The 27,309-nt window shown below is 42.9% G+C and overlaps 1 protein-coding gene across 1 annotated transcript; it reads left to right on the plus strand.

The window, feature by feature from the left end:
- Positions 1 to 1,822: 1,822 nt before the first annotated feature.
- LOC119487978 lies at positions 1,823 to 18,561 on the plus strand. Its single transcript, XM_037769083.1, has 5 exons — positions 1,823 to 2,066; positions 2,241 to 2,315; positions 6,935 to 7,165; positions 7,252 to 7,337; positions 18,314 to 18,561. Exons 1-5 carry the CDS (start codon positions 1,871 to 1,873, stop codon positions 18,344 to 18,346), a joined length of 621 nt encoding a protein of 206 aa, XP_037625011.1. The 5' UTR covers positions 1,823 to 1,870; the 3' UTR covers positions 18,347 to 18,561.
- Positions 18,562 to 27,309: the final 8,748 nt, after the last annotated feature.

Below are 27,309 nucleotides of genomic sequence, written 5' to 3' on the forward strand. Positions count from 1 at the left end.
ATATAATCATAATTATGCCAAATTAATTCGATTGAATAATAATAGTATATAATAAGCTATAACGACAGTATGTTGACGAGAGCGTCAAAACAAATTATAATGTAATGAAGAGAGTGAATGTCTATTAGGCCTATTTATATGATCATTACTTCTTATTATTTATTATTACTAAAGGTAGCGCAAAAATATAATAATTTACAATCCTCATTTTCCCCTTAATTAGTGTTTTATCATTTCCCTAATTTATTTTCGTTTTTACCTCCCGAGAGTTTTTATTCCCTAATATTTTTCGGTTTCTGTGAGGGCCACCAGCCGCCCCGCTCCTCGGAGCTCCTCCAACCCGGCTTTGGCCGCCTGTCAGCGGGCCTCTGTCCGCCCCATGAGCCGCTGATTGATGGATGGATGGAGCCGCGGCCTGCTCTCTGCCTCCTCCTCCTCCTCCTCCTGCCACCACCGAACAAACTCTCCCTCTCACTCTCTGTGTGTTGTGAGTGTGTCTGTAGGGCGGCTTCGCTTGATACCCTCTGATGTCCACTTTTTATGCGCGCGCTCGTGCACGCGCCCTAAACTGCATTAAGTGGTCTCCTGTCCGGCTGGAAACAGCGCGCGGGCTGAGACGGATGCCACCCCGCGTTGGTGCTGATGTTGTGACACATCAGCCGTCAGGCCCGGTGGGTGGCGGGCTGAGGGCGGCTCACTTCATACATGGAGGCTATCACAACTCACCGTGGATGAACGTGTGTGTGTGTGTGACTTAGTGTGTGTGTGTGACTTAGTGTATGTGCGTGCGCACAGGTGTGTATTTTGAAGGCCAGTAGACTGTTAGACGTCAATAAAAGAAAGTCAGTGATCTGCACAGCATCATATGTGCATTTAAGCCTGTTTATGTGTTTGACATTTTAAACTTTAAAAACACTTTATTTTAACAATAGCTAGGCTTTCACAAAAATGTGTCAAATTAAGATGTAAATAATATAATTTTTTTCTTGCAGGCTGTCAGATTAGCTCAAGATAGAACCCCCCCCCCCCCAAAACAGGCCAATTTGATAGTTTTGTGTGTTTAAAGACTTGTATTGGCCGTGCTCTGAATAATATTAGTCACTAAGTGTGTGTAAGTGAAAGAGCCCGAGAGATGGGTGCATTTTAGTTATTCCTTTTTCCTCTTTCCAAATTTTTTTTAATTTTCCATGTTTCCCATTTGTTTCCTTGCAACACGTAATTTCAAACATTTCTGTCCCATAAAAGAATTAGTCAGTACAGATATCAAATCTTTAGTGTCCCTTACATTCAGCTCTTTTCTTCACATACATTTACTCACCTGTACATTACCTGTGCATACTTGTGTACCTATAGATTCATTATGCAGTTATTCACAACACTCGTCTATGCAATTAACATAAAGTGCCTTGCCATACCATTATAAGACATTCCGTTTCTTTGTATTATCATTGAAGTTATAGACTATCTATAATGTTCCTGTTCACCAACTTCAAAAACGAATTAAATTGTTGAGCGATGAAATCTATTTTTTTGGGGAGAAACATGCAGCTCTCACCTCAAATTTAAATTTTCTCTTAATATCTCTCCTTTTTCTCCTCTCTCTCTCTCGTTCTCTCCCTCCATTCGGCCTCTCCATCACTCTCCTCCTCTTCCTGTTTTTGCTGACTCAAGAGGAAACGTTGAGCAGTGTGACAGCCATCACCTCACTGAGAGTCAGAGAGAGTGTGTGTGTGCTTTTAACACACACACACACACAGAGAGAGATTGAGATGGTATGCAGGGGAATGAATGAACAGGCATGTGCTGTGTTTGTGTGTGTGTGTGTGTGTGTGTGTTTTTATGTGTGTGAGACAGAGAAAGAGAGATCACCATGACTACACTGTGGGCTTTTCTCTCCATAAATCAGGGCAGAGTCCATCTGAGAAACAAAACAAGTGAAGCAGCGAGAGGGATGGAGAGAGAGAAAGAGAGGATAACGTACAGAGAGAGAGGTGCAGTGTGTCTCTGGCGTCTGGAGCTGCTGAGATTCAACACAGTCAGCGTCTCTTCGGCTCAGCTTACCTACAGTATACCCGCACACACACACACACACAATACACACACACACACACACTCATAAACAGAGAGTCCAGACAAACAGTGTGGAAGCAGCTCACAGCTGATAGATTCTCATCCTTTTAATAAGAATGATAACAACCTCAGTCTCCACCTCCTTTACCTGTTGTTGTTTTTGTTGTCAGATTATTACCGAAGCAGGCGACTGCCCCTGAGCCCTGATCCCCCAGGAACCCCCAAAACCTCAGTGAAACATCAAAGTAAGGTCTCATATTATTACCTATGTTGTGGTCCTTTCTTATAGACTGGCCCTGTGTCATCAACATGAATTCTCTTAGTTTATAATGCAAAGTGTTGATTGGTTTCTGGGTAAGTAAAGGGAGCTTTTGAACTATTTTAAAGAACACTGTATTCACTTTTTTGAGTCAGTAATTGATATGGTTCTGGTTCCAGTCTGTCGGGTTCACTGGGACAAAAAGTTGTTCCAAAGAAAATCAAGTAATGCACCAAAAAAATAAATAAATATGTAATGTCCAAGCTTTTGGAAAAGATAAGAAAAAGAAAAAAGGAATCTGTTAGTGGGGAGAGTTTGTAGTTGTAATGTGTCAAGAGATTAAAGGGATAGTCTGGGTGTTTTGAAGTGGGGTTGTATGAGGTACTTATCCATAGTCAGTGCATTACCTACAGTAGATGACGGTCAGCACGCCCCCAGTTTGGAGAAGCAGACAGGAGTTACCGCACGGAAGCAAAGCAATGTGCTGCTGTGGACGGGGCCGGTAGGAAAAAATATTTTGGCTACCTACAAGAAAGGCTCACGTAAAAATATCAAAATCAGTTTAAGTGTATGCTATATTTAGAATATTTTCCGACAGGGAACTGAACGGAAAGTAAAACATATCTATACTGTTTTTGTCATCTGAGCCTGCTGGCTTTGGAGAGAGCATAGATAAATTTCACTTTTGGTTCAGTTCCCCGTCGAAAAGGAAGAAGAAAAGGGCTGTCTGACAAGAGGGTGTGGTGACAATATTCTAAATGTAGCGTACACTTGAAACTGATACTGATTTCTTTAAGTGAACCTTTTCTTTTAGGTGGCGAAAATACATTTTGCTGCTGGCCCCATCCACAGCAGTACACTGCTTTGGTTCTGTGTGGTAACTCCTGGTTCTTCAAACTGGGGGCGTGCCGACCGTCATCTACCTTAGGTAATATACCGACTATGGAGAAGTACCTCATACAACCCCACTTCAAAACCAAACTATCCCTTTGAGAGCACTGAGTAGTAATAGGTTAGTAGCAGTGTTAGTCACTCTCCACCACCTTACCTTGGAGCCAATGAAATTTAATTTCAAATTTTCAATTAAAAAAAATAATACAAATTGGCCCATAAAGCAGGGACAGCGGCCCATTGAACTCATTTTCTATACGGACACTGGGCTGGCCCAATCACATCTCTTACTAGGCCCCACCCCTCCCCCTCTGTCCTCTCTGTTTCTCATGTCAGATGCTGTGGCTCAGAGCCAAAAATCTGTGGATGGATGAGGGCGTCAAAGTTGATAAACCAAAGCCCAAGGGGGGTGAGAAGGAAAATAAAATCCCCAAATCTAGAGGCGGATGCCGTCAAATGTGCAAAAATAACAGACATGCTTGCTTCAGGGGGCTGCAGTAGCTTCAACAATGTGCAGCAACAGGTGGAGCTTGAAGGAGGAGAGGTGGCAGAGGAGCAGGAGTGCGACAGGGAAGCCGAGGAGGGACAAAGTGAGCATGACAGGGCCGAGGCCGTCCAAGCGATTGTGGTGGGCCAAAAAATGCCAGGGCTGATTTTTTTGGTCCCAGTCCAGCCTTGCTCTCCACTGCCTCTGCTGCCTCTGCTTTGCTAAGCTTTGCATGTCGGCCTGTGAAAAAGAAGCTTTGTGTTTGAACAAGAGGAACTCCAGCCATCACACGGCCGATATAGAGACATTAAAATGAGAGTTGGTACTACTGATGTAAATCTAGGCATTACAACAGCTTAAACATGACCAGTTTAGTGGGACTCACATGATGCACAGAGAGTAGGAGGCAGAGGTGATCAACAGGGGGCCCAACAGCAAATGTTTGCCCCGGGTTCCCCTGGCAAGTTAATCGATGGTAGTTGTTCTCTTCCAGCCTACATCGCGAGAAGTCCTTGATCCAAATTTCAGATGATTAAGGCCACATTCACACCAAATCAGGCATTGCGGCGGTTAGCACAGGGTTGTGCGCCGGCGTGGGAGTGTCACTTAAATGGCCAATTGGAGTGAACCTCATTTGATTTACCCATTTGATTTGAATGGTCCATTGATAGCCAGTTACGTGATTGGCCACTGCAACGTGACGTCGGGTTGTGTTTCTCCAAAAGTTGATTCTGTTTCAACTTTTTGCCGCAGGCCGCTATGTTTTTTCGCCATCCCCTGCAGCCCAAATTAATGGTAGGACTGGCTTTTTCGACCGCAACGCCTGATTTGATGTGGATGCAGCTTAAAAGTGTCTCATTTAGCAAGCAGGAGGTGAAAGTGATCGATGCTTTTATTTTGAAGAATTGGCCGCTGTATAAATAACATCCTCCCTGGTGCCGTGCAGCCCCATTCATTTAGCAGAAACCCACTCGGCTTCATACAGTGGAAGTGTTCCGGTGCTCCAGTTAGGCCCGCTCCCCGGGGAGGTGTTCAGCTTTAAAAAGTTGTCACCCTGCGCAAAATGTAATCGACATTTTTGATAAATCACCTGCGTGCTGTTAACGCTCACGGGGTATTAATAATTATTACTCCTGATCTGGTGATTGAGTTAGTGACCCGGGGGCCAGGAGGGTGGGGGGGGGACCGGGGGGGGCCACCACACCACCGGTCCCTGCCCGACGCACCAAGGAAAGCAATTTGGCACCGGTGGCGGCGTGCTGCTGCTGCGACCCCTGAACACATGCCCTGCCTCCACCGGCTCCATACTGTCACACACACACACACACACACACACACACACACACACACTGAGACACACACATACATATTTTCTGACACGCTGCATGCTGAGTAGACAAATTCAAACATGCTATCACAGGAGAAAATATGCCCAAACAGCAAATCTAACCTTGTCCCGTGCTTTTGAAAATACAATAAACAAACCTAACCGGCAAACAAACAAATAAATGAGACCGGTGGGATGATGTGCTGATCTCTAAACAAGGAGGCGGCGTGTGTGTGGTGTGTGTGAATCACACAAAAACGGGCCACATTTTACCTGAAAGAAGGTAAAATGTGCCATAAAGGGGAAATTACCTCCAGATATTCTCTTTTTAAAGCATTTACGCAGAATAACTGTTATCAAAGTAATTTGCGATATCACAAATAACCGCACAAGAGGTGTTATAATTCTATATTTATTGTGCTGCAGATTGTTTTTGTATATCTTTTTTTAAGCTCGGTGGCAGTTTTTGTTCATTTATTTGTTGCCAGGAATTCACTTAAAGAGAATCTCCTTTATGTTATTTTATTTCCTCTTGACGGCGGTCACGAGGAGATTTACTGAGTCAACCTTTTAACGAGGGGTCGAGTTCCTGCTGAATCCCTCAAACCACCACTATCACTTCCATTCATGTTTCACTTCCCCATATCTATGTATGTGTGTGTGAGAGAGAGTGATTCAGCATTTTGTCTGAATCAAACAGTCATTATTTCTCATTATTTTCTCAAACCGACAAATAGTTGTTGGTTTGTGGCTGCGGTTTGTGGTCAAAGGGATACATATACACACACGCAGGTATATAGGCTTATGTACACACACACACACACACACAGTTGTGCAGGTGCACACATGCTGTTGACCAGATGGGTCTGTGCAGTAATGCAGTGGGGAGGACTGTCCTCAGTGGCAGTGGAGGGTCAATCAGCAATCAATTATTCCTCTCAGCTTGGCCTGCAGCCATACCACAGACTGCACCAAACACACACACACACACACACACACACACACGATCACAATCAAAGACACTCATATTCCTTCAGTCCCCAGTTCACATATATCCTTGCTACACTTGCTCTGCTCATGGCAACTACGGTACGGTTTAAGTTAGAGAAAGATTGTGGTTATGGCAAATAAAGCATGGTGATGGTTTGGTTAGGGTAAAGCCTCAGTTATACTTTGCGCATGGACGGTTGCACGGACATGAACTGACGTGGAATCGTGATGAGGAAACGTTTCGATCTTTTATACTCCTTGCGTGTTTCTCCTTGTGGCAAACCAACATTCTCAAAGCTCCTCAAAGTTCTCCATTTTCTCCGCATCCACGTAGTTAGAAAAATTTGAATGTGCACGGACAAGCAAAAACCTCACTTCGGCCATTCGGACACTCGCCACCCTCGCAGATGCGGCAAGCATAACATTAACACATAAAACAACATTAACTATAATGTGCAGAATTTTTCCAATATGACCATAATTTTTAGGATATAGAGCTTTGCTTTCCACGTTTTACTTGAGTTAGGCGTGCTAACATTAGCTGATTCTTGGGCCTTATAGCTACAACTGGAGAGATCACAAATACTGCACTCTTATACCTATAATAGGTGGAATAGGAATAGGTGCATTGAAATTTGACAGGAACAAGAGCTATAGGTGTCTATTTGAGCTGAATCCTATTCGAGTTATTTCAAGTATTTCCCCTTAACTTTAAAACAATCTGGACTCTCAGCTCAATAAGCGTCCAGTTAGTGGTATTCTCAGTCTCTCAGTCTGTCCTTTGCTTTCACTGTGACTGTATAAATGTCACGACCAGGTTTAAACACGGTCTTGTCGCATGTAGCACAGGATCAGTTTTTCTCTCTGAGTGACTCCTCTTCAGTCCTGAGGGTGGATCTCCGTTTGCTAGGTGCCAAACAGACTCTCACAGCTGACATGGGGAGTGCCAGTACCACGCCGCCCCGCTGTCAGACACCCTGTCAGAGACCCTCTGCACCCGCAAAATGCCGCGCAGGCACTCATGGCGGCGACGACGGCCGCAGAGCCGAAGTGACTGAGGTGTCACTGAGCCTGACACACACACTCAGGACCTGGACCCAGAGGCAGACACACACTGTCGGGACTGTTGCACATCTGAAAGGTAGCCCCCCCACACACATCCCCACCGACAGAGAGACATGGTGTGTGTGTAATGTGTGTTAACTGTTTGTCATGTTTGTTGTGCAGGAGGACGTTTAGGCGGGAGAGTGGACAGACTCTTAACGGGGCAACGGACAAAATTCCTCCTCTGCAAGATCCTCTTTCAGAACAAGGTCTGAGGATACATTTCCTACCACACCTCATGTCATCTACACTCAATACACGTCACAGCTAACCAGACACAGGGAGTGGATTTGCAACATCTAGACATTTCTGTTAAATCTGGGTTGAATAAGGTTTAAATATGAGAAGTGTTTTAGACGTCGAGGCTATATATACTGTATATACCAAATGTCTTAAATGCGTTTCACTGACCACACTTCAGTGTGCAGTTGGGACTTGCTACAAACTGAAAGATAGTGATTTAAATACTTGACACATTTCCGCAAAGTCTGGACTGGTTGTAAACCAAATCACTAAATCACCTGCAAATTACTAAATCAATGCTTACGTGAACTGAATTTTTTTAAACACTGTGTATAATGAATATGCTGTCAAATCTTTTATCTCACTCTCTTTTTATGTATAAAACATTTGAGTCAGTTAGATCAATAACAAAGTGCAAATTATACTTCCCACATCTCTGCACAGCGATAAGAGTCTACGAATTGTAATTTTTTGCTAATTATTTCTGCGTCAACCTCATTCAAGCTTGTCAATATTTTTGTGACAACTTCTCTGTCACCATTGTTTGTGGGTCTTACACAAAGGAATGACGTTCTTAAACTTAATCCCTCCAACAAAGCTCTGATACGTTGTTTTTCCAATCAGGCAAACAGGCATCAACGAGCAGCTGACCCATTTGGATCACTGAAAAAGTCCGAGATGTGGACAGCAAATCAGAGTTCTGGATCAGACAGAACAATCTTTACTTGCACTGGTCGCTGGTCAGGAACACATAGACATGTGTTGTTTCAACCGTTGTCCAACGCTGCCGTTTTTCTAGCGAGGACAAGCTCAGTATAGTAAAGTTCTACATGTGTTGGTAGAAGTTTGGTGTATGTAACTCCTAAAAGTTTTCCTCAATTAAACATACAATAAGAGAATCACAGAGAGAGACGGAGGAAGCGAGTATCTGACAGACTGTCGGAGTAACAGAAAGCGACGGTACAACGTCCTCTTTCTTCTGCGATGTAACTTAAACTGGGGTACACTCAAAGCTCCTGCCTTATAAAAGCATGTCCTCATTTAGCCTGTTTAATACCGAGCAGAGGAATCGTTCTGCGGGAAGAGGAAGACGAGGAGAAATAAACAGAATGAAGAAGTGTTTGTGGTGGAGGAGTGCAGACTCAGCGCTGCCGCCGCCGGCGTGCGTAGGAGACGGAGTGCTGGAACTGTCATGGCAGCCCCTCGCTCGGTGACAGAGGGGTGTGAGGCGTCGCAGAGAAGACGAGGAGGAGGTAGAAACAGAGAGAAACTAAAGGGAGTTAGTGAAAGAGAGGAGCTACTTGTCTGACATGTTGCCTTTTCATTTAGAGGTATTTTTTGTGGTGAGAGATGTTGGCAGTTTGGGGCCAACGTTGCTATTCTCTCTGTCTCTAACTGATAATGTTCTCTACCTTCATTGCTGCTGCTGTTGTTGTGGTAGTTGTTGCTTTTGTTACCGGCCCTATTGTTCTGTTTCGGTTCACTGTTTTTCCGGTTACATTCATTCGTTCCAGTGAACAAGTTAGTTCAGATTCTTTGTCAGTTCTTCGGTCAAATTAATGGTAATAAATAATGATCACTTCATTTCACTCCGTATTTCCCTCTAGATTGATGGAGGTATCTAGTTCACCCAGGGAGGCAAGAACAACCTCAATTATATTCTCTGAAAAGTTTAAATACAAAGTCCAACAACACAGGGCTTTCATCCAGGAGACCGCTGTTCATGTTCCATGCGTTACTTTCACTTTCACTTTACAATCAGCTGTTCGTTTGTGTCCCATACTCACAACATTCAGTCACATTTTCTCTGCACAAATTCTAAGCAAGTGTTTTTGTTTAATTCACAACATGAAGTACGTGTTTACTGTGACCGAAAAAGTAACGCCGAGGGGTCTGACAAAGAGTCAGTATGTGACGAATAGGGATGAGAACGTGTTGAGACTATAGGGGAAGTAGGTGCAAGTAAACAAGCTGTGGCACAAAAATGCTGCAGTGTATGTAAAGGGATTTTTAATAGCTTTCATACGTTTGCCATGAAATAGGTCGAGGAGATCCTGTAGTCATGGTGAAATTTCTAAATGTTGTCGAAAGAAGCTTATTTTAGTTGACAAAACCATCAACTTATACTCTCTTATTCTGGAGCTTTCGCCTGTATCACAAAGTTATCATCAGTCGTAGACGTTCTAAGTTTCCTTGCCTCTGAGTTCCTTTAGGACTTCTTCTCTGTGTTGACTTGACAGTTCATTTTAAATTTATTTAAAAAAAAAAAAAAAGTTCACCAAAAATGCATCACGAGGCAGGGCTGTTATCGACAGTGGTGGTAAACCTCAACAAAAAATATGTGTCAAATCCAGACGTCTCTTCTCCATGAAATCCTCACATATCAATCCGGAGCCACATTCAGTTTTTCAGGCCACATGGAAGGGAACTTCACTTTTAAAGGTGCTCTGTGATACCCAGAGCAATGATATAGCAGCTAACCATGATTTGCTACATAAAGATTTAGAGGAGTAATGTCTACCTGAGCAGAGAATGAAGTCGCTCTCCCTCTGTGTGTGTTGTAATCAGAGCTTATCTCTGCTTTTTTGACATCGCCAGGCCGGCTGCATGTGCTTTTAGTACTTGTTCGTGCATGTGAGCGTGCCCCACTGGCTAGCTCATGGCCGCTGCTCTTCGCTGCGCTCATACGGTGGTTACAGCTGATAATGCTGTCCCAACTGACAGTGCCGTTGCGGAAGCGTAGCGCCCACCCTCCGTTTCCCTCAAGTTAACACTGTTGGCTCAGTCAGCAGTGTTGCGGTTGTTTTCACTGTTAATGCTGTTAGCACCGTTAGCTGTGAGCACCGTTAGCTGTTAGCACCGTTAGCTGTGAGCCAGCGGTTCAGCCGGCGCCATGTTGAGAGCCATGCGGAGGCAATAGAAATGCTCCCAAAGTCAACTTTAGCACCTTTAATTATGCATTTTATTGGATGACAATGCAAGAAATTATGGATTTTGCAATTTTGTTGATCAATAATCTTATGCTGACTAAGAAAATGTAGTCTGCTGGCAGAAATATGTCACAGCACGTCTATCCTGTGAGCGCTGGTCAACAGTGGTAACATTAACGTTAATTTTATTTTCTCCCAAAGCAGTTGTCGTGACCAATTTTAGACCGGTTCACTTTAGTAATACTGCTGACTCAAAAACACACCATACGGATTAATCTATACAGTCAATCGTGAGATGTGGAGTATCAATATTCTGCATGTTTTCATAAACTAAACCAGATAATTGAAGCGATCAGAGAAACCGGCCATCTCTTGGTGCATCATGGTCTCTTGTGGTGGGTGAGACTCACTGTACATGCTTGCCCTCATCTGAACCTCCTACAGTGTGTCTTTATATTGACTTCCCCACCTGTAATTCTCAGTGGTGTAGATCAGCAATCGAGCATGGTGACATTCACACGCAATCAGCCTGATGAGCGGTTGGACACGCATTACCCCGCCCCCCGCCACCCTCCCACCCCCTCTCTCTAAAGGCAGGTCTCGGTCAGATAGGCCTCCATGAATAAGTCATCCTCCACTCACCTGCCCCTGTTTACGTGGATTAAATTTGCATGGCCTTTATTAAGATTTAAGGGCGGAGGCCAAAAACAATCTCACCCTCTGTACCAAACACAAACCCTGACCTAGGAGGGTGATTCATTTTGCCTTAAATCATGGTTCTTTGTTTTGGTTGTCTGGTGTGAATGGATAGTTTACAGGTTAGTGTTGAAGTGATGGTGAACGTGATCAGTGCAAAGTTAGAGTCTGGGTGGAGTTCAGTGCTTCAAAGAAAAGTAACACTGCATTATGAGTATTTGGATTTGCATAACATTCTGTTTCCATTTAATTGTACACTTTCAGTTCCTGGATTCTGCCAAAAAGGGAAGGAATCAATCACATTTACTCAAACAGAAAAAAATAGTTCCCTTACAGCAGTGACCATGTGAACTCTCTGTTTTTGATTGACACCCATAAGATGCAAATTGGCATGAAATGTCTTCAGACCCACAAAGTTTCAGATCCTTGCCAACTTCTCTCTAAACCGCCCTTGTTGTTGTGACCTTTGGTGAACATCCAGCTACTTTATGCACTTAAATATACATTTCTGATTTCTGTCTGACGACCATTTACACTTCACACAGTGATTTGGACTTCTCTTTAAAGCTATAACTACTTTACAAATATGTGTGCCATTATCCTTATATGTAAACGATGTTCACATCTCCCCCGTTTCAATGACGGCAGGATTTTCACGCCCCCTTTGACTGTTTGGAACGTGGCCGAGCGACACATTGTTCATTTCAAACATACCTCAGTCTTGACAGATAAAATATGAGACTTGATGTGCAGACTATTATGGGAGTTCAGGATAAAGTGGTTACTTTGCAGGTGCACTGGACTGTTCGTGCAGGGTCAATTTGACCTCAAAGCAAGATATGTTGATGCAACCCTATCTGCCAGATATTACATTTATATACAAATCATTTAAACAGTGAATATGTGAAGGAAACATAATGCCACCTGATTAGTTTTTTTTTCAATCAACATAATGAGTAAATGTTGTTCATGTATATGGCGAGTTGCAAAAATGTTGATACTAAACGTATCAGTAAAATGTTCACTGAGAATGCATTTCATTTGTTTCCTTCATTACTAACTTCGTTGTTTCTGCCCTTCTTTCTTTCCTGTTATTTCTTTGGTTCTTTGGCTTCTCTGAATTTTCTAAAAGCATTTTTAAAAAGTCCCAAAATTGGACATACTGTATAATATTTTTGCCCACCAGTGAAACCAAACTCTTTCTCACTGTGAGTTTTAATTTAAGGACATATTAACTTTGTTTTAAAGGGGCACTATACAATATCCAGATCATTAATATAGCATTAAACACCTATTTGCTATGTAAAGATATAGAGGAGTGATGTCTACCTGAGCAGGGAATGAAGTCAGTCTCCCTCTGTGTGTGTTAATCCAAGCTTCTCCTGGCTTTCTTGACATAGCCGGACAGGCCATGCGTGCATGTTAATACATGTAAATCCCAGTGTGTGTGCCCTACTGGCTAGCTAATCGCCGCCGCTCTCCACTGTGTTCATACGGCGGTTACAGCTGAAAGTGCTGTCCCGACCATAGACTGTATATAAGAAGTGAACGTAGTTACCATGACATCACCCATTGGTTTTTGGAATGCCGTTTTGAAGCCTTGAGTTCGGCATTTTGGCCGACGCCATCTTGGTTATTTGCAACCAGAAGTGACACGAGAGGGTGGAGCTTAGCACAACCGAACGTTGAATAAGACATTTTTAGGTGACTCAAAAGTTTATAATTACCTTTCATGAACTGAAAACACACTGTGAAAGGGTTAAAGTTCTATGACGACAATGCAGACAACTCCCAGACCGGACAACGCCGTGGTAGCGACCTGTCAATCACAAGGTAGCCACGTCCTAAAGCATACCCTGCTTTATGGTCTATTTGACTCTAAATGGGACCATAATTTACTAAATGAACATCATGCTGTATTGAAGAAGACTTGAAACTAGCGATTGAGACCATAAAGTCATGTTTACAATGTTTACTGAGGTAATAAATCAAGTGACAAGTAGGCTCATTTTCTCATAGACTTCTATACAATCAGACTTCTTTTTGCAACCAGAGGAGTCGCCCCCTGCTGGCAATAAGAAATAATGCAAGTTTATGCTTTCTCATTGGCTTCACTTTTCAGACCCGGATGCAGCCCACTGGTCCAGACCGACGGCGTTGTAGCAGAAGCGTAGCAGAAGCGTAGCACCCACCCTTTGGTTCTCCTCAAGGTAAACACTGTTAGCTCTGTCAGCACTGTTGCAGTTGTTTGCACTGTTCATGCTGTTAGCACCGTTAGCTGCTAGCCACCGGCTCAGCTGTCTCCATGATGAGAGCCGTGTGGAGGCAATCCCCATGCTCTGAATTTGGAATTTAACACCTTTAAGTAAAAGATTGAAGGCCATACTTTTGTTTTTAATTGCGCACATTGGTGTTATTACCTCAACGTGGTGTTAGTATTTAAACGTAAAAGATTTGAATACTTGGTCCACCACTGGATTCTGTTGACATTGTCCACAGAGCAGAAGGACGAGTCACATCTGCAGCCTGTCAGGTTGAGCTGGGCTGAAGTCGAGGTTGAAATGTCACACATCTCTCATTAGTGAAATGTCCCACAGTCCGTCTCCAGCTCCTCTGAAAGATGGAGCAGCGGTGCGTTTGGTTAAAACCGCAGGATTTGCGTCCGGAGTAGAGGGGAAGTGGAGATTCATCAAACCTGTCAGGAGGGGAGCGGGTGGGAATCCCCCCTGGAGAGGGAGCTCACCCTGCTCCTGATGAGACAGATTCATCTTCCACGTCCTGTCAGACCACCGGACCTCCATGTTGGTAAGGAGAACGAGGAATGAGTGACAGCTGTGGGAAATCCATGGGAGGAATCTGTGGGAGGAGTTTTCTTTCTGGCGGCCTTTCATTTTCTGCACAGATAATGTTAGGTGACCAGCAGTTGGAGGCTAAGATGGTCCTGCAGCTCTTTTGGTTGAATCATCAGAACAAAAGATGAACAACTATGTTACAAAATATCTGGTTCTTTGATTAAAAGTCAAAGATACAAGCCTGTGGACATGAAACTTTAAGGAGAGAAGTCAACTACGACTCCCATGGTGCATTTTTGTAAATAACATCCGATCACTGAGCTTAGTGCATTTCAAAAATGTGTTTCGCTTCTTGTTATGTCACGTGGATGTTTGAGCTTCACTGTGCAGAATGATGTATGTGTGTGTGTTTGACAAAACATCACATGACCGAAATGTCATAGGTCATGTGCTAACAACTAAACTAGAGGAGCAAATCCATCTGCAGAGGAAGGCCATGAGATAAGCCAAAAGCTTCACCAAACCAAGTAAGTGAACTCTGGGATTAGAGTTTTTTTGTCAAAATTTCAGTCGTGAAAATGGTTTGATTTCAGATTCTGAGTAAATAAGGTGCCGTGTTTCGTTTCCAAATGCAACCATGAAACATTTTGAATTGGGCTTTTTCTCCATAGCAACGGCATCTGAGTCTCTTCTTCAATACAGCATGATGTTCATTTAGTAAATTATGGTCCCATTTAGAGTCAAATAGACCATAAAGCAGGGTATGTTTTAGGGCGTGGCTACCTTGTGATTGACAAGTTGCTACCACGGCGTTGTCCATTCTGGGAGTTGTCCGTGTTTTCATCTCAGAACTTTAACCCTTTCATAGTGTTTCCAGTTCATGAAAGTTAATTATAACCTTTTTGGTCGCCTAAAAATGTCTTGTTCAGCGTTCGGTTGCAGCTCCACCCTCTCGTGTCACTTTTGGTTGCAAAAAAACAATATGGCGACGGCCCAAAATGCAAACTCTAGTCTTCAAAACGGCAGTCCACGAACCAATGGGTGACGTCATGGTGACTACATCCACTTCTTACAGTCTATGGCTTATCTGCAAAACAAACTGGAAAAAATATGATTTCTGAGAAAGAAAGTTTAAATACTTAAAACCGATAACTTGTAGAATTTCTAAATTCTACAGGACGCTCCAAAGATTTTAGTTTGAGGAATTTTAAGCATATAATCGGGAGGAAAACCTTGAAACTGGAATTCACAGCCACTCTATTAGAAACAGGTCACTAATGACATCCACCAGCAGATCTGAATGAGAGGAAACGGCCGAATCAAACCCCCATCCTTCATCCGGGACTTAAAAGGGGAAGAAATAACAGAATAATGACACTCAACACTTGAATTATCCTCTTTTGTTACAATAATTACACACATCAGTCAGTCCATCTCTGTATTTATATAAATCTTTCCCACAGAGATGATCTATTGAAAGAGGTGGAGAGATGAGAGCATCCTGTTGTCTATAGAAGTCTATTCAGACTGAACACAAAACAGATTGTAGAGAATGTGATTGTATACAAATTTAATGGAAATTTGCTATTTATTTGTGCCATGTAGAGGTGGATTTATTCACACAATAAGAAAATATTTCAACTTATTTACACACAGCATATTTGTGTGTGTGTGAGGGCGTGTCCCTTCTGCACTCTGGCGGGTTAATAATCAGTCTCAGTGGGGCTCAGATGGGGATGTTTCTGCACTGGTCTGATACTGCATGTCATAAGACCAGTTCTGATTAAATATTCATGAGGCGTGCAGCGGTGTGTGTGTTGGGATGGGGTGGATGGGATGTGACAGGGGTGTCAGTGCACTCAGTGGGAGGTCAACTTCAGGAGGGAGAGAGGGGAAAGGTGCTGAGTTACCAAGGAGATAGTTCTCACTCCAGCCGGGCAGAGTGACATACAAACACGCTGCATGCACATTAATACTAAGAGCTTGTATCCACAATGTTTTTTTAATTGATAACTCTTGTTTCAGGGAGTATCATAACACACACAGACTGCCACAGTTAACATGTTTACAGGCACATTTCACACCATCACCCCATGCTCAAGCTCTGCCTCCTTCATTCAGCCTGTGTGAAGATGTGACCTTTGGACACCTGAAGGCTTCTTTCTGATTGTAACGGTATGCAGAAAATTCATTTTACTGTTATCCAGATCATCTTTAGCCTCGAAGAGACTACTGACAGTTTGGGTTTGTCTTCTCATAAAGTCACACGTTTACACCAGAAAGTGTGTAAATGAATAAAGTTGTGTACAGAAGCTTATTTTCTGAGAGTACATTTAAGAAATAAATATACTGTAGGCCTAGTAAGCATACTGTGTATGTTTTCAGAAATAGAGTACTAAAGTTGTGTTAAATTGAAACCACTCTTAAAGGAAGAGTCCAACATTTTGGGCAAATTGCCCTGCTGTATGGTCTGTTGGACTCTAAATGGGACCATAACTTACTAAATGAACATCATGCTGTATTGAAGAAGACTTGAAACTAGCGATTGAGACCATAAACTCATGTTTTCAATGTTTACTGAGGTAATAAATCAAGTGAGAAGTAGGGTCATTTTCTCATAGACTTCTATACAATCAGACTTTTTTGCAACCAGAGCAGTTTCCCCCTGCTGGCTATTAGAAAGAATGCAAGTTTAAGGCGCTTCAGCATTGGCCTCACTTTTCAGACCCCACTGTTTGGAGACCATAAATGTCTGTACAAAATTCCATGGCAATTTATCCAATAGTAATATACACCTACCAATTCCTCTAAAGTTCACTAATCAACATGTTGTATCTTGTTGTTTAATCCTTACACAAAGCTAAATGTAATAAGGACAATTTGTGGTTTTAGTTAGAGTTACGACTGGAACTCTCTTGGCTGGGAGCAGCGACTGTGCTCAGCTTCCTGATGGCATCACAGTAAGGTTGCCAGGTCTGTTACCATCGTGCCTGTAAAATCTGTGCTCCCCGACCGTGTTTGTCAACCTGCACTATAGCCGGAGACGCTGCACAGAAGTGCGACCTGACGTCTGAGCTCACATCTGGCAAATTGAGTGGTTTCTCAAATCTGTCCTGACTGACGGTTGAATTCTGATCCCAAAGGTAAGAGCCAACCTGAGCCTCACAGGTTGCAGAAGTAACATTTCCCATGAAACACTACTTTCCCGCTCCTTCTCACCTCCTGCAGGTAATGAGTGAAACACCTCGGGCATGTGTGCATGTCATTAATCTTCATCTCCTTCCTCAGTCTTCCCATCTCTCATGTCTGTTTACTGTTTCTTTCTCCTTGTCTATCTGTTTTTCACTTTTGTTATTAAGTGTTCTCCCACCACCAGCTTCATATTTCTCAATCACACATACATTTTCGTATACGTATACATTTGCTTCATAAACAACAACTGCAGCGGTGTCAGTGGCACGTCACCGGGGTTTCACTCTACCTGTCTCCAATTAGGAGTTTATTTCCCATGATGCTTATTGTGCTGTGAGTCCACAGAGACTAAACACCTATGTTTTGTGTGTGTGTGTGTGTGTGTGTGAGAGAGAAAGAGAGATAGCCTTGTATGTGTGTAGAGTATCAACTCTGATGAGGAAATGCACAGTCAGCAGCCATTAAACACACAGGAAAAAGACGTGATAAGAGCAAAGACAAGGCGGAGGAGGGAGAGGGAATGAAACAGGCCAGAAAGTAGAAGATAGAAACTGAAATAAACCAAAATAAAGTAGATAAAAATGTGGAAAAGACAGTTTGTTGTAACACTGTTCTGCAGATTTATATGCTCTTATATTTATTGTTGAGGTTTTTGAAGTCTCTTTATCCTCTGCTGCAAATGTCATTTGAAATATCCCACTAATATACATCCTAATAAATCATAGTTGACTTATAACTGTCCAGTTAAATGAGTCATTTTGTTTTGAAATGTAACTTTTCTGCTGTTTTCAGCTAATTTAACCGGCGGTGCCTTCTTGGCAAAGTCATTTTTATAGAATGAGTGACTTAAAGGTCAGGTTGGTATTGCTGAGAAACTAGCAAGAGTACACTAGATTTTAAAAAAATGATTAGACCGAAAAACCCAGCCCGGTGTTGCCAACTCTTTTCCAATGAAAGTAGCTAGCAGCTCCAAAAGTGCCCAAACCTAGCTGAAAAGTCACCAAGTCAGCAACACAGACAGGGCGTCCCTTCAGGCCACCCTCCAAAGCCACTCGGTCTTATTAGCTGATGAAGTTTGTTTTTCTTGTCCATGACCTCTTTCCGTAAACAAGGAAAACTGAAACTGGGATACAGTCAAGGTTTAACGTTATTGAGGTGATTTACAAAAGTGTACAATGCATTTAATGATTGTCATAGTCACACATAAACAGTTAGTGGTAGCGATGATAACAATGTTTTTTTAATGTTCTCCCAATTCAAGGATGTCCAGTCCCTTCTTCACCACAGTCCTTGTCTCTGATAAACCTCCCTGTGTCCTCTTCTACCCTCCAGTTCCTCTGCTCACCATGCAGATGTCCCATCTAACCAGCATGAGTCACTTACTAAAGTGCTAAGGACGTGATCCCTCACTGACTTCCCACCCAATCCAATCGTGTTTGTTGAAATGCACGACCAAGACAACCAAACTGGAGGTATCACTACTGGGAATGAAACTTAAGGTCTTTTCTTTTCATGCACCCAACAATGACTGAATGAATGAATTACGAGGAAAAATATTGTTGACAACTTTTTCTACACAATGAAAATAAATGACATTGGACACATATGAACCGAAACTACATCAAAATTGGACAAAATACTCTTAACTCAAGGTCCAATTACTATCTGTTAGCTTCCAACTGTTACATAGAGTTTGTACAGTTGTTATCATGTGACCTACTGAACTTCGGTCATGTGATAACAACAACCGACAGTCCAACCAGGTAAGGGTATCCCAATAGGATATTGCTTGTGGTCCTAAATCATGGGTCAGGATTATACCAACCATTCCTTGCTCCCTGATAGAGATTATTTTGTCAAAATAAGTAAAAAAATCAGTCAAAATACTGTATGACTGAATTTATCACAATGTTCGTCAAGAAATACCAACTAAATAATAATATGAAAAGTGAAAAAAAAGACAAATTAAATAAAGAAAGTTAAGCTTTTTCCTTCAGCTAATTGATACAGTAAAAGTGCACACCAAATATTGTATTGGTAGAAGACTTAGAAAGTGTTTTACTGCAATTTTAAACAACCTCAATTATATATTTATGTTTTCTTTTACCATGTTAAAGTAACGTTGGTAATGGTAATTATGTCTATGGGCTTAACATGTCTCAATGTTCTTTATGTGCTATAATGTTGCTAGTTAAACTTTACTTACAGGAATAGTGTGTTACATTTCGGGGGATCTATTAACAGAAATGGAATATACATTAATATTCATAACTATTTTTTCATTAGTGTATCATCACCTGAAACTAAGAATCGTTGTGTTTTCGTTAGCTTAGAATGAACCCTTCATACAGTATCTACATGGGGAGCGGGTCCTCTTCATGGAGACCGCCATGTTGCTCCGCCGTGTTTCTACAGTAGCCCAGAACGGACAAACCAAACACTGTCTATAGAGAGAGCCTTTTTGCGTTTTTACGTTACCTGAAGGCCACCGTAGTTCTCTGACACGCTTGTGAAACTGCGGTAACGTAAGCCGCAGAGTGCAAAACCGTGGTACCGCCAGCTGTCGTCTGACTTCCATTGCTCACATGTTATTATTATACAGGTCTTGGAAAGGGAGGAGTGAGCGGAGGGGTACTCAGTTGGTTGCAATCTGCAACCACACCGTTACATGCGATCAAATCCTCCATACTGTACCTTTAATATTACTATTATTTTAAAAGGCATAATCATGTTTTGGGAATATCCCCTGAAAACAACCATAAGGCCCAACTAAGATATGAAAGGCCAGAACATAAAAAGATTTCAGAAAATAGTACAAATGACCAAAAAAAAAAACATTTTAAAAGACTAATAAGACATATTTAAATCATAATCTAGCTAATGTTTAAAATGCGACTATGTTCCTAAATGAAAATCAGGTGCCAGATTGAACGCTGGTGGATGAAGAGGGAAGTTAAAAGCAGTAGGAGCAGGAAATATGAACAGAGTGATCAACAGAGAGATGAAATCTTGCCAGACCATTCACTGAATTATTCAGGCCTCCCTTTTCCGCACCTGTCATTCCACCTTTACGTTCCTCTCTCTTAATCTCCCACTTTCCCTTTGGTTTGGTCCCTTTGTAAAACAAAGTGAGTCACAAACAGCTGATGGACACAGACGTAGCTGCTGTATAGACTCTGGAACATGGTGAGTGTTTGTTCTGTGTTTGCGGGTAGAAAAGTTTGATTTTAATGCTGCTGTTACCTTCACTAACGGGAGAGCTACTAATTAATAGATACCGTGTGTGGATTTAACTGTGATGCAGTGTAAATGTGTGACAGGTCTCTGATGGACAGGTGGCTCTAATGGGGACAGTCCATTTCCACCCTCCATTTTCTTGAATTATTGAAGGCGGGGCTAAATCCAGGTGCTGTGAATGAGTGACAGCTAAACACTCACCTGAATGAGGTGAGTCCACTTTGAGATCATTCATGCATTTTCTGCCTCTTAACAAGCACACTCACACATTTCTTAAGATTGAAAAAGGTTCAATATAAAGTTTATTTTTTAACTTTATAGGCTCAGACTTCATGTCCTCATGCAGCCAACAGTTGTTGTTTTTACTGCTTCAAGATGAAACTGATCACTGAGGTTGGGTTCTAATAGCAATTTCCATTTTGGATCCAGTTCCTAAATAGCAAAATACCTGATTTTACTCCCACATTAACAAATCTTTTATTGAACTGTTTATTTCTTCTCGTCCTCTTTTATTAGCAAAGAACAGTGTACAAAAACATCAAGATAATGTTACCAGGCTCCTCACTTTTAGCCATTGTTTATCATTGCTTTCATCCGTTTAAAGCTACTACGAGGAACTTTAATTTTCTGTTGATTTTGGCAGTCCTTGTGGACAAAATCTGTAGTGTTTCCAGGCACCAGAGTCTCTTCAGAAAATCTCTCATTTTACTGCAGCAGGGTCTGCCAGTCTGCCTTGTGCAGTCCTGGTTCTGATTCTCCCGTGCTTCTCTTCCCTACAGCAGCGTGGTGTCGGTCTTGGCTCCCAGCGAGGTGTAGCTCTGCTCCTGGCCGGAGGAGGAGCTGCTGCTGCTGCTGCTGCCGAGCGCGGAGCTCTCCAACTCCCGCCGGAGCTCAGACTGCAGGTCGAAGACGGCAGCGAAGCCGGATCTGAGAGTCTGAGCTGCAGGAGTTACTGGTGAACCTGCATGATTTCATCTGATTGTGCGCGGAGTCAGACCTGGTGGTACCGATGACGAGCATTAAGAGTAACTATATAAAATAACCAATCTTTTCAGTGATGGTCTCGTTTACTTATGTAGGTCATAGAGGCATCAGTATCAAACTTGGAACCCATCGGCTATCGGTCCGACGACAGGTAAGCCTCTAGGGGCATATTTCTTGGTTTCCGGTGCAGCCAGAGGATATCTGGGCCAAGACTTCCTTTTCCGTGCGCTGCTTATTGTTTGCAGTACGATTGCTACTTTGACTTGAGACTGGAGTTGGAGTTGAGAGATAAAGTGGCCAGTTTACAAGCTAATTTTAAACCAATAACAAGCTAAATCATCGTCAGACGATAGCCGGTGTGTTCCGAGACTGCATTCACCTCTTTTGCTCTCCACACTGACTGTTTACCTGCATTCAACCAAACCTGCTCAAACGTGATTGGTCAATACTACTCAGACTACAAATGGAAAACAGCATGCTTCCAATACCAAAATCTTGTCCTGTTGCCTACAGATTCTACTATATCTGTTTATAGAGATTACATCAGTATTCAATTGAGACTGTTTCATATCAGTTAAAAGTTCCTCACAGTAACTTTAAATGACAAACCCAGACCCAGTATAGTTCATCCTTTACCACAAACATTCATCTATGAGTAATCATGGCAAAGAGGGTACTGGGTGTGTGTGCTAGGATGGAAGCAGTTCACATTTTGGTGAAAACGTGGTAAATCACAGCTTCATTTGCCTGCCACTTCTAAACACTTTCATGTTCTGCACTGTGATATTACCCTGACTTATTATACAGTGTTGTGATGTTCAGGCTGAAAAGCAGCACCTGACCGCCCCTCTCGTCCCTCTTCTAGCCGACTAATGTGTTAACATGCACGGGTCATAATCAAGCCTTTGTGGAAAGGTGCATGTCAGCAATCCGGGGATCTCATCAATATTAATCACAGCTGGTCCGAGAATGCATAAGCATTCATTAGGCCTCATAAAAACTAATCATGGGCAGCATCTAAGGTCACAGGACACCTTGCATGACAACATCACTGCAGGGGACACTCGCCAGGTTCTATATCCAGAGTTCAGGCCGCCTACACCCACCCCTGCAAGCCAACTGGTAACAAAACCACCTTCAAACATTAACTGTATAAACAAGTAGTAAAGGACTTTGCATGCTAACGCTTGGGACAGATTTTGCACCATGCTTGCACAACCAATATGTAATAATAATATAATAATAATATCCAATGTGTTTTTATTTTTTTGTATTGTGTGATTTTAGCCAAATTGAAGACAAATATCTACTGCTTTATCTTGGATGTGTTTTTTTTTTTTCTGAATCTGAAGGGCAGCAACTTCTGGGCCAAGAATGCCAGGGCCAAGCCACCACAATCAAGTACTCCTTGGAGCTCCAAGACCTGTCTCCAAGACAGGGTCCAGATTTTCATGACCCAGGCAAGATGAGTCCGTCCTGTTGTGTGAAGATTCTTCAAAAGGATCCTAGGGCGCTTTTACAAGCCAACATTAAGTCTGTTTCAATCAAACTCTGGTGCGGTTCAGCAGTTCGTTTTGGGCAGTTATGAACACAGTAATCGTACTCTGGTGCGGAACAAAGCAACTGGTCTGAGGCCGCTTGCGAGAGGTGGTCTCGGACCGTTTCCGAGTGAACCAAAATGCAGGCTGCCTGTGTGGGCATTTTATTGAAATCGATAGATAAATGACAGGTTAACATGGGTGGGAGAGGACTGACCTGGACTTCTGCAGAAATCCGATGTTTGCTTGACATCTGGGCAGACGAGAACATACAAAATATGCTAAATAAAGTCCACAAAAATAGTGATGTTTATAAAATCATTCAAAATAAACTGGAGGAGAAGGGATTCCTGTGCACAGTAATTCAGTGCCGAGTCAAAGGGAAAACATTTCGACAGCAATATATCAGTCCTTGATTTCCTGTATACTGTAGAAGTGGCAGCTCCCAAGACGACGTACACGCCCCTCAGGAAATCATTTTTTATTTGGTCCACTTTAATTTGTGCACTGTGAAACTGAACCAGACTAAATAGAAAACAAACCAAAAGTATCGATTTCAGTCTGATTCGGACTAGTCAAACAAACTGGCTTGTGAAAGCGTCCTTGGACTCACAGATACCTAAATCTTCACCAGAAGCAAGATTTCAGTTGCACATAAACGCTTCGGAAGCATCCTCTCGATCCACACCGACTCTGACTTCTGTCATGTTTGTCACTATCCTCCAAACCGAAGACTGACTGACCTGCATGTAATATTCCTCTACCAACCGTATCTGCTGTTGATATCATAAACCTCACCACAGTTTAACAGGTCAGATTTCAGGTCAGATCGTCTCATGACTTGTGTTTCATACGCTGTTTGACTTCTAGTGATGATGCTGTATCCAGATTTGATCACTTTGGTGAGTACAATATAGATAACATGACCTGAACCACAAATATATGACCTAAGTTGTAATAAACTGAAAATATTCTTTAATATGTTTGCAGAAACCGAAGTGTACCAGTTTGCCATGGAAGGCCCCTGTTAAGGTGATGAAGTGGAGATTCCTGGAAGATGGAGGGATGAATGAATTCACAGCAGGAATAGAGGTAAGACAGGATGACAATTTTTGAATCAACATGCTGTTTTGATGAACCACTTCAGTTTTAGTCATCTGCATACATATATTTCATATCTTAGATTAGGTGGTGTGTCCTGACTGGCACCACGTTCTCAAAGTAAAATGAGAAATGAACAAGTTTGACCGAGCAGCTTGTCTCTTGTGCCCGTTTGCAAAAAAAATCAGATTCTGCCCTGACGTGTGATATCAGTCTAGCCTGCAGCTAAAGCACACACCGAGGCGATGCGTACATGAAGGAGCTGAGCGAGGGTGTAAATGTGAGCACTTATGTCAGTGTAAACTTTGAAGAAACTGAGGAGAGTTTCAAGTTCAGCAACGCCCTCGGTGCTGCTCGGTATCTAAACTGGACAGACCTTGTGTCAGCAGGTTGGTTTAAGAGAACACGCGCGCATATACACCAGCGATATGGACGCACACACACACACGCACACACACACACACACACACACACGGAGTGGCTGAGCAAACAACATCACCAGCACATAAACAGGTGTAATCAAACGCGCAAAGTGCTGAAGAGGGTGGAATCTGTGACGTGCATGATTAAAGGAGCCTTTGAGCAACTAAAAAGCGGACGTTGAAGACCAGAGAAGAAGAAGAACAGAGAAGAAGAGAGATGAAGAAGAGGCCTTGGCCCGAGGCTTGTTAGTTTGTGTCTCTAACAGCAGTTTGTTTGAACCCTCTGCGTGGCCTGTTTTCTTATTGACAGCTTCTCCTTCATCACCCTGCCAGGCTACGGGGCCACAGGGAGGTGGTGATGGTGGTGGTGGGGCGGGGGGGGTGGCGGTGGGCAGGGAGCTCCCGGGCGGGGGGGCGGGAGGGGGGACCAGCCTAACACACCCCGCCCCCCCTCAGAGGTGGACGCTTCACCTAAAGCGCTGATGGTTAGCTAGCGCAGCTCCCTTTGTGCTGAAGCCCGAGCTTTAAAATGCTGCGTCTGCCTCCGACACACACGTACGTCCGCACACACCTCAGCAGAAACACACACACACACACACTCGGCCCGTCGATGCACACCCGTCACCTGGCGCCGGGAAACGAGCGAGGCAGCATGGACGACACACACATGCGCGAGCTAACACACGTGCAGCCACTGACAGCGCTGTGTGACATCACCTGGGCCCAGAGGTCCCTCCCTCCATATGCACCGTCCTGATCACACACACACACACACACACACACACAGAGCTCACCTCTGGTCATGATGTACGCAGAGGACGCCGCCTGCCCCACCAGCACTGATGCGGTCATCAGCAGGGTCATTAATTGTGGCGTCCCTCAGGGGGCAGCACACCGAGGCAGGATGGGACAGGATGGGGAAGGTGTTTGTGTGTGTGTGCGTGAGTGTGTGTGTTGTTGTGCTTCTGTCTTTGTGAGGAAAAATCTAAGTCTTACACCTTGAGAGTGAGGACATTTGGAGTCAAGGGCGTTTTTGCAAAGTGAGACATTTTTGTAAATATAGCACATTTTTGGAAAGTGTAAACATGTTTTGTTTTTTTAAATGTGGACATTAACGCAAAGTTAAGACCTCGCTGGAAAGTGAGGAGATTTTGGAAAAGTATGAAGAAGTGAGGACATATCTGGGAGGTGTGGATATTTTGGGGAAATTACGTACATGTTTGGAAAGTGGGGACATGTTCCTGAAAGTGAGGACATTTTTGGAAAGTTGGAACAATTTTAGAAAATGAAAACATGTTTGCGATTTTTGAAAAGTGAGGATATTTTGGGAAGTTGAGATCATTGTTGAAAGTCAGGTCCTTTTGGAAAAGTAGACAATTTTTAGAAAGTGAACATGTTTAGGAAAGTGAGAACATTTTGTCTGGTTAAGACTTGTGCCCTGTTTCCACCGCAGAGACCAGGATTTAAATTACATTTTGGAGACATTTTACAGGGTCTTTTTACCCCCCTAAAAGGTCCTGGTCGGAGGGTAGTAATTTCTGAAAGTACAGGAACTTTTGGGGTGGAATTTTGCAGGAATGACCGTCACAAACAGCGCCACTACTTCAAAAGCTTGTGTACCGCTTCATTCATGAACAAGAAAATACTCTAGTATCGATTTAGGATATTACAAGGGGAGAACATTTTTCTTTGTTTGATAATATTGAAAGTAAAGTAAGGCTCAGCTGTCGGCCTCCCGACTCATTAGAAAGAAAGACGGAGAGAAAAAGACGGCGAGAGATTGCGAGCGGTAACGTTAGAAAAGGGATGCAGTGTGGCTGTGCTGTGGATGAGAGAAAAGAAAAGTTATTTTCTGATTGTTTCACGGCGGTTACGTTCTAAAGCACGGACTAATTTGCCTAATTTTTGCAGGTCTTTACACCTCTATGGAAACACAGACAACAGTGGGCTGAAGGAACCTTTTAGTTCCTTGAAAAGTAGACCCGGGACTAAAATTACCAGGACCTTCTTGGTGGAAACGGGGCTTTGGTTTCAGGGTTAAGGTTGGAATTAGTTTAACTTTAGGGGATAGAAATGCATTATGTCAACGAGGGTCCTCAAACGTATATAAGAACAAAACTATTTGTGCGTGTGCACATATGCGTTTGTGTGTGAGGGGGGGTGTGGATGTCCACCCCACGCCGATGCTGCATCTGGCATGGGGCAGACATATTGCTGGCTTAGCATTTTAGCATGCTGGTGCTTGCGTTGTATATGTACTTACAGTAGGAACATGCATGGAGCGTCTTTCTCAGATTGTGTGTGTGTGTGTATGTAAGTGTCTAATAATTTAGTCTAATAATAACATTTATTTGTCGAACACTTTTAAAAAAAGTTACAGAGACAAAATAAAAAAAAAAACTGTTAATAAAAGACAAGTAAAAGTGAATAAAAGACATGAATCTGGACCCAGTTTTGCACTTCTGTATATTTTTTTTGTGTACTTATACACAACAAATGAGTTGGCATACTATATATACTCATCTGCTTTGCTGGTCTCTCGCTCTGAGCTTCCGTCTCCTGAATGTTTGTGTGTCTGTTTTTGCGAGTGTGACAGTGAAATATAGTGCGCATGTGTTGTGCTGTAAATCCCCTCTGTTTGTCTGGTTTCCCCCTCATTAGTGAGAGAGAGTTAACGTTAGCACAAGTGTCCTGCGCTGGACCGTGAGATTAGTAATTAACGCCGAGTCTAACGAAGGGAGAAAAAACAACACCTCGACAAAGTGCGACCATCAAGCAGCCAGACCTGCTGACAGAGACAAACCTATCCACTGACACTTCCAAACTCCGCCTGGGGTGCACACTCACATGGTGTGTGTGTGTTTGTGTGTTTATTTAGGATGTTTTCATTTTGGTGAGCAAAAACAGCAAGCAAGAGGACAGAAATATAAAAAAACCTCTCTTTTTAGGCCCCTATTTCTATCTCCAACTTTCATTTTTTAAAATTTCAAATTCAATCACGATATCAGCTTTTTGGCCAATCACACGCACCCGTCTCTCAATCTCG

Source organism: Sebastes umbrosus, chromosome 5 (genome assembly GCF_015220745.1).
Source record: "Sebastes umbrosus isolate fSebUmb1 chromosome 5, fSebUmb1.pri, whole genome shotgun sequence".
In the NCBI taxonomy this organism is placed as follows: Eukaryota; Metazoa; Chordata; class Actinopteri; order Perciformes; family Sebastidae; genus Sebastes; species Sebastes umbrosus.

Excerpts from the sequence above, each read along its gene's own strand:
- LOC119487978 (XM_037769083.1), top strand. The coding sequence starts at position 1,871 with ATGACTACACTGTGGGCTTTTCTCTCCATAAATCAGGGCAGAGTCCAT. Across the intron at positions 2,067-2,240 it reads TTCGGCTCAGCTTACCTACA|ATTATTACCGAAGCAGGCGA; the intron begins GTATACCCGCAC and ends TTTTGTTGTCAG. Across the intron at positions 7,166-7,251 it reads GACTGTTGCACATCTGAAAG|GAGGACGTTTAGGCGGGAGA; the intron begins GTAGCCCCCCCA and ends TTTGTTGTGCAG.